The following is a 13,000-nucleotide window of genomic DNA, read 5'->3' on the forward strand; positions in this document are numbered from 1 at the left end:
TAATTATACTTATACTCTTAAAAAAGTTATATTGACTAATACTTAGTACGATCCGTGTAACTAGCGCCCTCAATGAGAATCAGATATAAAAACAAATTCATGGGATGTATCAGCTTCCAAAACATATTCGTATAAAATTTCATTACAATGTTGCTAGTAGTTTCGGCAAAATCGTAAAAAATGCGTAAAAGTTTTTTTCTTCAACGCCCTGTATCTTGAAAACGGATGGCGTTACAAAAATTTTTTACTCAGCAAACCCCAATTATTTTTCAGTTTTTTACCTACCCTAGAGACGGGGTTACCTTTTTTTTGAAACACCCTGTATAATGTGGCACTTCCGGTTACAACTTTTTAACCGGAAGAGATATAAAATCCGGAAGTGTATATTTGTTCTCGCCTTGTTATGGCGCGTCGAATATTATAACGCTTGTACTATTTCGGCGATTTTAAAACAGTACTTCTGGTAGCAACTCTCGAACCGGAAGTCCGAGGTCTTTATCACCTTTAATACCATCTTTGTATTATAATCTCTCATTCAACACCTCTCTTGTCATTCTATCTATTCTGATGACAGAGGAGTTGTGTTCACGGACAGATAGATGGCCGAACAGACAGACATGAAACCGCAATTATATTTTTTTCTCGTCTTGCCAAGACGCGTCGAATAATAAATTTCTAGTAATATTTCGGCGACTTTAAAAGAATAGATACTTCAGGTTGCAACTCTGCAAACGAGTGATCAAATTACTAACCTCTAATACCATCTTTGGAGTTTTCTATCTGTTTTAATAATACAGGGATAGGCAGACGGACGCAGACACGCATAAAACCGGAAGTATATATTTGTTCTAGTCTTCGTAAGGCGCGTCGAATAATATATCGCTTGAACAATCTTATTGTGAAAACAGTAATAACTTTTTCTTGTTTCTAGAAATATACTGAGTGAAAATGTGGAAATATACTGTTTCTGAAAATGTGGAGACCTGGAAAAGTAAATTGACATGTTCTAGCGTTTTATTTGTCAAATATTCTGGTAGGGGAGCCTAAGCGGGGATTTTTGCAGTTACTCCAGCGCGTCAGATTATTACATGGGGGGAAACCTTGTACCCTGAAAATATACATCTACCATATATTGGCTCTTTATGCAAGGGAGTTAGTTGAGGGGTGGGCCGAAAAAAAATCTATCCTTAGAAAAACTCGAAATCGTCAGATTAAGATAAGGTAAGTTAAGTACATGCAGAACAGTGTATATTTCAAAAATCTGACGATTTGAGCGGGGCGTAAGGAAATAGGTCCCAAAGTTTCACTAGAAAAAAGCGAATATTTCGCGAAATGAATGACAGATCGATAAACTAAAAAATACGTGCTCAATATTTTTCAAAAATCTATCGAATGATTCCAAACATGACTTCCCACAGAGGGTGGGGGGTAAATTTAATATTTTAAATACGAATCCCGCGATATTTCGCCAAATGAACATTAGATCGAAAAACTGAAAAATACACTTATTCAATATTTTTGAAAAATCTATCGAATGGCACCAAACACGACCCCCCACGGAGGTGGGGTGGGGGGTTACTTTAAAATCTTAAATGGGAGCCCCCATTTTTTATTGCAGATTTGGATTCCTTACGTAAAAATAAGTGACTTTTATTCGAGACATTTTTTCGAATTATGGAGAGATGGCGCTATAATCTAAAAAACGTTTGTTGGAAATGGAAAATTAAATTAAAAATGGAAAGTCCCCACTAAAATGGAAAACTTTACTTAACTTTTTTTGGTTTTAGGACCTACTCTTCACAACCCAATAAGTCCCCATAACGCTCGAGTGACTGCACATTTAGCATACTTTGCTCCCATACCATTCCATTGATTACATTACTAAAAGATAGTACAACAATTTAGGTACCTATAATATGTGCCTTAGTTTATTTACTTAAAAATTTAGTAATTTAAGTGTTATGATTCAAAAAATAGTTGTGGGCGAACTTTTGATGCGTACTGTAATGATCAGCCTGAGTTTATTCGAAATGTTAGTCATTTTTAATATTGAATTGAAAAAGACTGTATGACTTGTACACACTTCTAAGTAGGTCAAACCGACAAACAGGTGTATGTTCTCAAAAAAATTGATAGTGTGTAAATTTTTTTTTATTTTTATTAATCAGCTAAGTACTTTCAACACGTTACGTGCCATCATCAGAGCTTCATCCTATTATAAATCCTTCATAGAAGAGCAATTGCCAAACATCACATTAAAAAACAAAGATACTTGGCAAAGCAACAGATCTCGGGTATAAACACCCCTTAAAATTAATAAATTCACATCTAAATTCTTTCTATGTTAAAAAAGACAGCATGGCTGATTCATGTTGTCTTTTTGTTTTGCGTAGACGCAGCCATGTTGTCTTTTTTAAAACAGAAAGAATTTAGATGTGAAGTTATTAATTTTAAGGGATTTTATACTCGAGATCTGTGGCTTTGCCCAGTATCTATGTTTTTTAATGTGTTGTTTGGCAATTGCTCTTCTATGAAGGATTTATAATAGGACGAAGCTCTGATGATGGCACGTAACGTGTTGAAAGCTTAGCTGATTAATAAAAAAACATTTTACACACTATCAATTTTTTTTGAGAACATCTACTTGTTTGCCGGTTTGACCAATTTTTAATATTTACCACACCAGCACCAGCACGCTTGGCTTTGTTCTTGCACTACATCGGACACCAGTTTGTGTGAGTGAGTTTTTTCTAAAATCATCAGTATAATCTTAGTAATCCAAAAATGTATGTGTTTCTCGCGGGTGGGGGTTAAAGTCAGGAGTAGGAACAGTACCAAGTAATGGTTTTTGAATTGAGGTTGGGAATTACTCGTACAGGAATGATACAGCGAAAAATATAATATGGTTTTTCTCATGTGAGAAGTTGACAAGACCTACATAGAAATATGTGCCTTTTAGTTCATGTGGTGAGACCGCTCTCATCTGAAAAAATTTCGGATTAGGGTTCTTTGTGGATTCTTATTCAAAAATGTCCCCTTTAAACAAATCTGAAAGGTGCCGGGCGGAATTTTTGGTCAGAAATTGTTTAAACAATTTTTTAAACAACCACAGAAGATTTTTTTTGACCCGAAAAATATTTTTTTTTTAGATTTTCAGGTCATTCTACACAGGAAAGCTAACTTGTGATTTTTCACAAAAGTTGTTAGTTTTCGAGTTATAGGCGATTTAAAATCTGAAAAAAGCTAAAATACGCATTTTCAAGGATTAAAAACTCATATTTAAATTAGTATTTTTGAGGTTTCTAAGTACTTAAATTGTAGCTTAAACATTCATTTTCAAGATTCTGCAGACTAATCGGGTCTATCTTTAATTTACACCGTTGTTATTTAATAACTGTTAATTATGCGTGTCCATCCGATTTTTTTGCCGGAGCGGCGCGTAATATTTTCAAAAAAATCCTATTTGCTCCAAAAAATATATTTTTAGATTCTTTGGGACATTCTAGATAAAATGGGTTTCTTGTAATTTTTCTCAAAAGTTAATAGTTTTAAAGGTATAAGCGATTTAAAATCCAATAATGCGTATTTTTCAATTTTAAATCGCTTATAACTTTAAAACTAATAACTTTTTAGAAAAATAACAAAAAATATATTTTATTTAGAATGTCCCAAAGAATCTAAAAAATATATTTTTAGGATTAAAATAGGAGATTTTTGAAAATAGTGCGCGCCGCACCGGAAAATAAATCGGATGGACACGCAGAATTAACAATTAAAAAACGGCAGTCAAAATTAAGGTTAGAGCCAATATCTCTTCACAGTAATGAAAATGAATGTCTAAACTACAATTTAAGTACTTGGCAACCTCAGAAATACTAACTTAAATATGAGTTTTTAAGTCTTAAAAATGCGTATTTTCGCAATTTTCAGATTTTAGATCGCCTATAACTTGAAAACTATCAATTCTTGTGAAAAATCAGAAGATACCTTTCTTGTTTAGAATGGCCCAACAAATCTAAAAAAATATTTTTCGGGTCAAAAAAGGTGATATTTTGTATTTGTTTAAAAAAATTGTTTAAACAATTTCTGCTCAAAAATTCTGCCCGGCACCCTTTAGATTTGTTTAAAGGGAACATTTTTGAATAGGAGTCCGCAAAGAAACCGAATCAGAATTTTTTTCAGACGGGAGCGGTCTCACCACATGTACTAACTGTGCAATTGTAACTAGTAATGTTAAGGCACGTATCCATTACGTTGGTGCTCAGTGCTCTGTGTAACTGCTCCACATAGTGGTTCTCACCCTCGGCGATCCAATCGGTGGCGGTTTAGAGGAGTGCATACCGTATCCATTGGAGCAGTTACATGGAGCATAAAGCACCAACGTAATGGATACGTACCTTTAGGAAACGTCAAATACTAAAATAAAAAACGTAATCGTCTATTCTTAACAAACAGATTTTAGATTTATTTATAACCTTTTTATAATATACTTTTCATTGATATGCATATACTAATATACAGTATGATAAAAAAGTATGGAATAAATTCATTATTTCCGAAACAGGCGACTTTAAAAAAAATCTTAAACGTGTCAATTTTTTCCATTTTACCTCCTTAACTCATCTTCATCATTTTCTTTGCCTTATCCCTGCGGGGTCGGCTTCCCTAATTGCATTTCTCCACACAATTCTATCCTGGGTCATATCAATATTAATCCCCTTTACCAACATGTCCTGCCTAATCGTCTCCCCCCACGTCTTCTTAGGTCTTCCTCTCCTACTCCTTCCAGGAATCTGCACTTCAGCTACTCTTCGTATTGGATGATTAACGTATCGATGTTGAACTTGACCAAACCATCTCAACCTACGCTCTCTCATTTTGGCATCAATTGATGCAACACCTAGACTTCCCCTAATATACTTATTTTTAATTTTATCCTTTCTTGTCACTCCACTCATCCATCTAAGCATTCTCATCTCCGCCACATGCATTATTTGTTCCTCTTTCTTTTTCACTGCCCAACATTCAGTTTCGTACATCATAGCCGGTCGTATGGCTCTTTTATAAAATTTTCCTTTCAGCTTCATTGGAACTTTTCTGTCACACAACACACCACTCGCTTCCTTCCACTTCATCCATCCAGTCCTAATTCTACTGCATGCATCTCCATCTATTTCGCCATTACTCTGTAATACCGATCGCAGGTACTTAAAACTATTGCTTTTTACAATCAGTTCACTATTAAAAAATACCATTTTTTATTTGTAGTAACTCCATCTTTAAATGAACATTCCAAATACTCTGTCTTTGTCCTACTAAGTTTTAAACCTTTTTCCTCCAGAGCTCGTGTCCACTGTTCTAGTTTTTGTTCTAAGTCTCTTTCACTATTTCCTACTAACACGACATCATTAGCATACATTAAGGACCATGGAATGTTACCCTGTAGTTTCGCTGTTATGTGGTCCAAAACTAATGAGAATAAATAAGGACTAAGCACCGAGCCTTGGTGCAATCCTACTTTCACATCAAATTTATCAGTCTCTCCCACACCTGTCCTAACACTAGTCGTTACCCCCTCATACATATCCCTCACAATCTTTACATATGCACCAGGGACTCCTTTCTTATTGAGAGCCCACCAAAGAATCTCTCGAGGAACTCTATCATATGCTTTCTCAAGATCAATGAATACCATATGAGCGTTTGTTTCTTTACTCCTGTATTTTTCCATCAACTGTCTTATAATGAAAACTGCATCTGTTGTTGACCTGCCCTGCATAAGTAAGTAAGGTATGCTTTATTGTCAAAAATTTTTTCCAATTTGTGGACAAAGCTTATACAAAATAAAAAATACAACAAAAAACAAAAAATAATAAAAACTACAAACAAAACAAAAACAGAAACAGACACCAAATAAATGGCGTGAGTTATACTACTTAAATCTTAATCATCCATGTTATAATTCACATCTTAGTCATATGTTCCGATGACGGATCAATTGTAAAGGGTTTTTACCCTGTTATTTTTACTTTGGTGGCTTGCATGTAGATTCTAAGATTGCACTGATGATGATCGGTCAACCGATTGAAAACTAGTTCTGTCTTTGATGTAGCCCTGTATAGGGATTTTAACAAATATACCTTTTATAAAGGATTTTATGGTTTTATGTATTATGTTTTTATTTCGGCCGACCTCATAACTTTATCTAATATAAGGTTAATAAGTAGTGGCGATAACGCATCGCCCTGTTTGAGTACACTCTTGATTTTTAAGCTGTCAGACAGTTTATTATTATTTCAAAACTCCAGCACCCCCAAACTTATGAAATTAATTTTATGCAGATGCAAGGAAAATGCTCTGCAGTGTGCCTCAATTGTTCTGGTGAAACCTAAAGTAACATAATGGAAATATCAAAATTAATCGAAAAATTCGAAGATGACTTACCGAAAATGGCGCCAATGGTAACTCTCGTTCCTCCGCATTTACATCAAAAGACCAAATTAATTTTTTTTTTTAAATATTTTGTTTATAACCTTTTTGTTTTCCGTTTTACCGAGTAATACAAATAAAGTTGTAGACGATTTCATTGGCTACAAATAATGTCTGCTAAAATTTTCGGTGGACCAATAGGGTTAGATACAGTGCGAAAACCTTTTGCACCCATTTTTTCTAATCTGTAGGCTGGGGAATAAGGATGGCGACCCCACTGGCTTCGTAACTGGATATGGAACTGGATAATATTAGAAAACTGTGTAGGAACATTAATATTATATGATTTGCAAGTTTACCAATTGTATAATGTAGAATATTTTACCATACGGATATTGTTTAAAAACATTAGTAATATTGATTTAAAATGTTAATAAATTTTATTTTTTGTTATTATAAGTAATCAAAAGAAAATTATGATTTCTTCGAATGACGCCATAGGTTTCGAAGTCAATATCCCAACCACACACACGCGCACACACCACAATCTTGAACTTAAGCTTGGGACGTAGTGTCAAATTTTTACGGTGACTTTAGCACGGATTCTATGAATTTATTTTGGTAGATAGTACTTGTTTGATAACGAAAATGTGTGTCAGCTGGCGGGCTTTTAGTCAAGAAAACATAAAATATGAAAGTAGATGGAAAAACCTACAACTTATATGTAAAATATTTATCTCCGTGCCTTACATCCATAATAACCTAGTAGTTAGAATACTTGACTCCTGGCTTTCACCCACGCGAGTCGGGTTCGATTTCCGGCGTCAGAAATCCTTTTTGTTTTTAAAATTGACATTTTAATTTGAAAAATAGTTGTTTGTTTAATACTACGTTTTTATTATTTTTTATACGACACAATATAAAAAAAGTATTATAGAAACAATTATTCGCCGAATCGAACCCGACTCGCCTGGGTAAAAGCCAGGAGGCAGGTATTCTAACCACAAGGCCATTATAGATGTAACGCACGGAGATAAATATTTGACATAAGTTGTAAGGTTTTTCTATCTACTTTCATATTGTATCTTTTCTTGCCTAAAAGCCCGGTTTTGGGCCAGCTAATACATCATTTGTTAATAAGCGTTGGAACAACTCACTATATAAAAAATTCAGCCATGCTAAAATGGTCTGGTCAAACTTGATGCTACCTCTCGGATTGTTATACTTGTCCCCTCAAGACGCTAAATCCTAAATGTAACATTTCAATGGACTAGAAGCGAGAATTCATACTAAAATGTCATGAAGTTTTAAATATGTTTTCTAATAATTATTATACCCCAATAAAATTCATAGACAGTAGAGTTCCTCTTAGCTATTGATTTGAATTATAATAAAATTACTCTAGCTGATACATCCGTAGTATTACCATAAACATTTCAGTAAGTTTATTTTAGTTTTATTTTTTAATATATGACTATGGGTGAGAAAACAGATGGTGACAGGGTAAAGCCATGTCACTCTTAACATTTTTGTATTTAATTTAATGTGAATTTCGAATGACTAAGTTGTTTCGCTTTTGAGAAAAAATATTAAAATTAAAATTAGCGAAAATAGTAATTAAAGCGTATCGCTATCACACAGTACATAATATATCATCAAAATCGGCTGCAGGAAACATATAGGTTATTAATATAGATGTCCATACTACCCAAAAAATTTGGTTTCGGTCTGGAGGGGGATGTGTCACGAGAAAAATCCTATTTCTCTGCACTATATGTATAAGTAGAATCTTAATCTATGTATATTTGAGTGTTATATGCAGTAACTTAACTTATTAAATTTCTTAAGGTAGTTTACGCAATTTGATTTTTTTTTATTTTTCAATAGATTGTTACTGCTGTTTGTTTCACTTCACTATAGTTTATATTGACGATTTATATAATTTTAGTAAATTGTATTGGTTATTGTTTTTATTTATGATTAAGCTTTGTCTATAGAATTGTTAAATTTTTGATGACAATAAAGCATATTTCTATTCTATTCTATTTTAGGTTTTATTTTCGAAGTGGAAACGCAGAGCATCCCACGGATAAGTTTTACAACACCACAGTTGAAGTCAAACCTGTACAGCCAATCCAAAATTTAAATTTTTCTAATGTTACTCAAGATGGTTTTATTATAATAGGTAAGTCTTATTAATCGTCTTAAAAACTTAACCTTATTACCAGTTTGATTTTCGATCAGTATTTTAAAATTCTAGTCGGTCAGTGTATTAACCCTCGTAAAGCGGTGCTTAGGCTACGGCTCCACGGCCAGGAAATTGACGCTAGCAGTAGCCCTAAAACGAACTTAAGGTTCCATGGAACGGAATAGGAATAGCCGAACTGTACCGACTACAGGACTTGTGCGTAGTCGGTTTAGTTCGGCTATTCCTATTGCGTTCCGTGGAACCTTAAGTTCGTTTTACGGCTACTGCTAGCGTCAATTTCTCGCCCGTGGAGCCGTTCGCTTAGATTCTTACGTAAACGACGGTGCGGGGTGCATTTGCACCTCATCCGTATATCCATTGTTTTTCATAATATGTGAACGTCGGGGAAATTGATTTGAAAGATAAATAGGACTTGCTTATTGTACTATGAAACATAATTTTACAAACAAAGTACTCATTTCTTTTTAAAAAAAATATCGTTGCATTACAAACACATGAAATTTTTCACAGAGTGAGCAACACAAAGTTTTTACACACAATACAGTTATGTCGGGACTTTCTGTCTTTTTCTGTGACATAAGTAACACCGACCTTGTCCCGTAGCTCTGTTAGCTCCAGGTGGAACATCAGAAACGTCCAATTCAGGATATGAAATTTTCATCATATTATGCACCCTACAGTCATTTTTCCAAAAAAACACTTAAATGCAAAGAGTTTTAAATGCTGTAATGGATGGAGTGCGTTTAGAATTGAATTTAATGCGAATATGAAATTGGAAAAAAATAAAAAAAAAATATATTAAAAAAGATAGGTGAGAAAAACGAGGTCTGGGTGCAGCTGTACCCCGCACCGCCTTGCGAAGGTTAAATACGATAGTAAAATAACTAGACTTCGGTTTAGCTAAGGTATTTAATAAGAAATCGATTGGTTACAAGTTAGATTACAATGTGGGTACATTCTAGGTTACCCCCTTGCTTGCAACTCACCCCTGTCAAAGCTGTCTTGACACCCTGTGAAGTTAGTTACATCAAGTTATAGGCAGTCTCTACCTAAATAAGATATACAATACACGTTCTTAATTAATTTTTTTACAGTATAAAGGGATGAAGGGGTTTAGGGTGTGAGAGTCAGGATATATAGGGGTTTTGCTCGTACTGGAACTTCAGCTGTAAATCATGGGAAGCACCTTACACTACACATCGTGGTTTGACTTTTATATCAATTTGTTTTTTGTCTGTCAAATCGTAAAGTGATGCATGCCGGAATATGTTTTTGAATCGTAGAGTAATTTACAAAAGAGACGGGAATAGCTGTTGACCGATCCTCACTACGCTCAAGCTACTGCAAAGAGAGTCGAAGGTAGGGATATTAAACATGCTTTACTTCCGGTAATTTTACTCCGGTCAAGCTGAAAATTTTAGAGAGTATTTTTGAAGTTTATTTATTTATTTATGTATGTACTTTCATTTAAAATAATAAAAAAATAAAAAATTTCAAAAAAAATTTTTCGAACCGTACCCCTCCCCCTAAACAGCATTCGCACTTAATTAAGCATCGTATTTCCCTCAAATATATGTGTATCTATATATTTATTTATTTTATCTCTGAACCTATTTCTTTTTTCCCTAATATTGTTCTGAAGCTATTTCCTTGTGACATCTTATGCAATTTACTATTTTATTTGGGAATAAGCCACAATTTTAGTTTGAAATTAAATTTATTTGACGTTTTGATTTCCACTTCGGAAATAGTTATCAAAATACAAAACATTAATAAATTAGGCATTTATTTAATTAGTTTAATTTATTAATGTTATGTTCCAGACAACTTCAAAAATATCGTTTCTATTTGTAAAATTTCGTTGATTTCATTCAGGGAGCCGACAAAACTCTGTCTGCTGGAAACCCAAATAATTGTCCGCGTTATGTTGAAAATTTGCGGAAAAATCACCCGCTGCGAAATTGTTAATTAATAGCTGCATTATCTATATTTATTTATTAATATTAGCACTAATTAAAAAAATCTTTAAATGAAAATAATTTCCTTTTTTTTTCGAGGGCCGCACTTTGCCCACCCCTGGTCTAATTCCAGCTATAGTACATTTAGCTCCAGTATCAACATATGCGCAACCACTCAAACCTAAGACACTTATTGGTAAGAGGGGACGATTATTCAAATTGTTAGTTTCTGCTAAAAGAAGCTCTACAGAAGAAGCTGCTTCTGTGGTAATAGTATTTACAGAAATTTTAGAGTTTGGACAATTTGTGCGAACATAACCAGGAGTATTGCAACCGTAACAAACTACACTGGAAGAACGTTGAGAAGGTACATTTGAAGTGCTAGGATTTGTATTTGGACGACTAGGAGGTACAGAGGTGCTAACTGAATCATTAGAATTAGATTGCTTAAATTTTCTGCATTCTGGCTGAGTATGACCAAAATTTTTACAAAATGTACACTTCGGTCTGAATTTTGGTTTGACAGAATCCTTTTCTTCATTCGATTGAGGTTTTTGTCGTTGATTAGAGTCGGTAGCAACTAAACCTTCCTTTAAGGATGCTTCGATTTCTCGAGATTCCCTTAAAAGTTCCTTAAAGTCTCGAAATTTATTCCTTGTGACCTTTTTCGTATTTTACGCGCCATTAAGCCGTAAACCATATCCAACTGAACCTCTTCGGTTAGGGTATAAGGTAATTGTGCGAGCAAAGCTCGAATACGAGAAACAAACAGTTCGGTAGGTTCCTTAGAATTTTGTTCACGCGAGAATAATTCTCGATATATTAAATGAGGAGGAAGTTTTCTCGAATAGGCATCTCTCAATGCTTGTACAGCGTCTTCTCATGTGAGAATGGTATTTTTGACACCTTGCCACCATGTAGAAGCACTACCTTAAGAAGCATGGATAAACCACGAAGAGAATTTTCATCACTTATTTGGGAACAGTCCTTAAAAGTGATCACATTGTCGAGAAAAGCTTCAACATCAGCGTTAACAGTACCATCAAAACGAGCAGTACACTTAACGAAGTTTCCTTCTGACGTATGTGTATGAGTTCTATTAAGGTCTCTGATTTGTACCAGAATATCTTCAGATACTTACTCGTTTGTTAGAATTAGCAAGTACCGAAAGTAATGAATCAAATTGATCTTGTGACATTGGTACCATAGCGGGAGCAGAACATTCTCCTGCTGTAGGATTTTTTGAATTAGCTTTTGACATTGTACAAAGTATAGCAGATAACCAAATATTACTAAATATGTAACAGACATACGCAATAAAAGTGATTTTATTGTAAAAATTAAATAGTTCTATGTATATGCAATAAAAGTTATTTTATTGAGAAATCGTAATATAATTACATGCAATAAAGTTATTTTATTGAAAAAAGTTATATAATTATAGGCAAGTAAGTTATTTTATTGAAAAGGTTTTATAATTATGTTTTAATTTAAAATCCGAGCAAATTCGGTAAAATTTTAAATTTGGCAACAAAATGTTGAAAAAGTCTGAAGAGCTACGAAACAATGTTCGACATAGGTAACACCGCGCAGAACGACAAGCAAGCGAACATCAATTCGAATAATCGAAATACGAAATCGATTTCCTGTACTCAGATCGTGAATCAATGCAAAATCGATATACCGGCGAAATGTGAAGTAAAAACCGCGCAAAAATGCGTGCCACGCTATGAAAAAGTAGCGTTAATGATTTTATAGTACTTACAGCAAAATTCGGATATTAAAAAGCACTTTAACACTTACGAAACAATGTCTATAATTCCTGGCCACTAAGCTGGGCGCCAAATATAAGGGGATGAAGGGGTTTAGGGTGTGAGAGTCAGGATATATAGGGGTTTTGCTCGTACTGGAACTTCAGCTGTAAATAATGGGAAGCACCTTACACATCGTGGTTGAATAATAATAGGCACAAACTTTACTGTGAGCGGTATAATCACCGAAAGAAACAGAAACAAACTACATTATTAAAACTAGATTACTAATATAGTTCAAATGGCTCCTACTGCATGGAGCGTAAGACAGGAACTCTCTGAGTCAGCCTCCGCCATGTCAGCTGTCAGCCGTTGGGAGAACCTACGTCACTTGGTCGGCAGGGTTGTCAAGTATAATTCTTGTTACAACAGTGTATTTAAGAATTAATACCTATTTAAAAACCTAAACTTAATTATGACATAATATGTAGAAATGCTTGAATAAAAATAAAGGACACTTAAAATTAAAGAAAGTTCTCTCAGTTATACCTGTATCTCATCAGCATTAAGCTCATAGTCTTTTAGATATAAAGGCAACTTACGATCTCTCTTACCTATGCCTCTAGCGGTGCTAGGTATTATATCATCATTAC

At 34.2% G+C, this 13,000-nt stretch overlaps 1 protein-coding gene across 1 annotated transcript in view; it reads left to right on the plus strand.

Annotated features, from left to right (window-relative positions):
• The window catches only part of LOC126889477 (alpha-1,3-mannosyl-glycoprotein 4-beta-N-acetylglucosaminyltransferase B), a 359,292-nt gene that overhangs the window by 278,875 nt on the left and 67,417 nt on the right, over positions 1-13,000 (plus strand). Inside the window, exon 10 of the mRNA XM_050657800.1 lies at positions 8,481-8,614. Coding sequence (XP_050513757.1) covers positions 8,481-8,614 — 134 coding nt within the window. The remainder of the gene's footprint in view (positions 1-8,480; positions 8,615-13,000) is intronic.

The sequence above is a fragment of the Diabrotica virgifera genome, chromosome 8, assembly GCF_917563875.1.
Source record: "Diabrotica virgifera virgifera chromosome 8, PGI_DIABVI_V3a".
In the NCBI taxonomy this organism is placed as follows: domain Eukaryota; kingdom Metazoa; phylum Arthropoda; class Insecta; order Coleoptera; family Chrysomelidae; genus Diabrotica; species Diabrotica virgifera.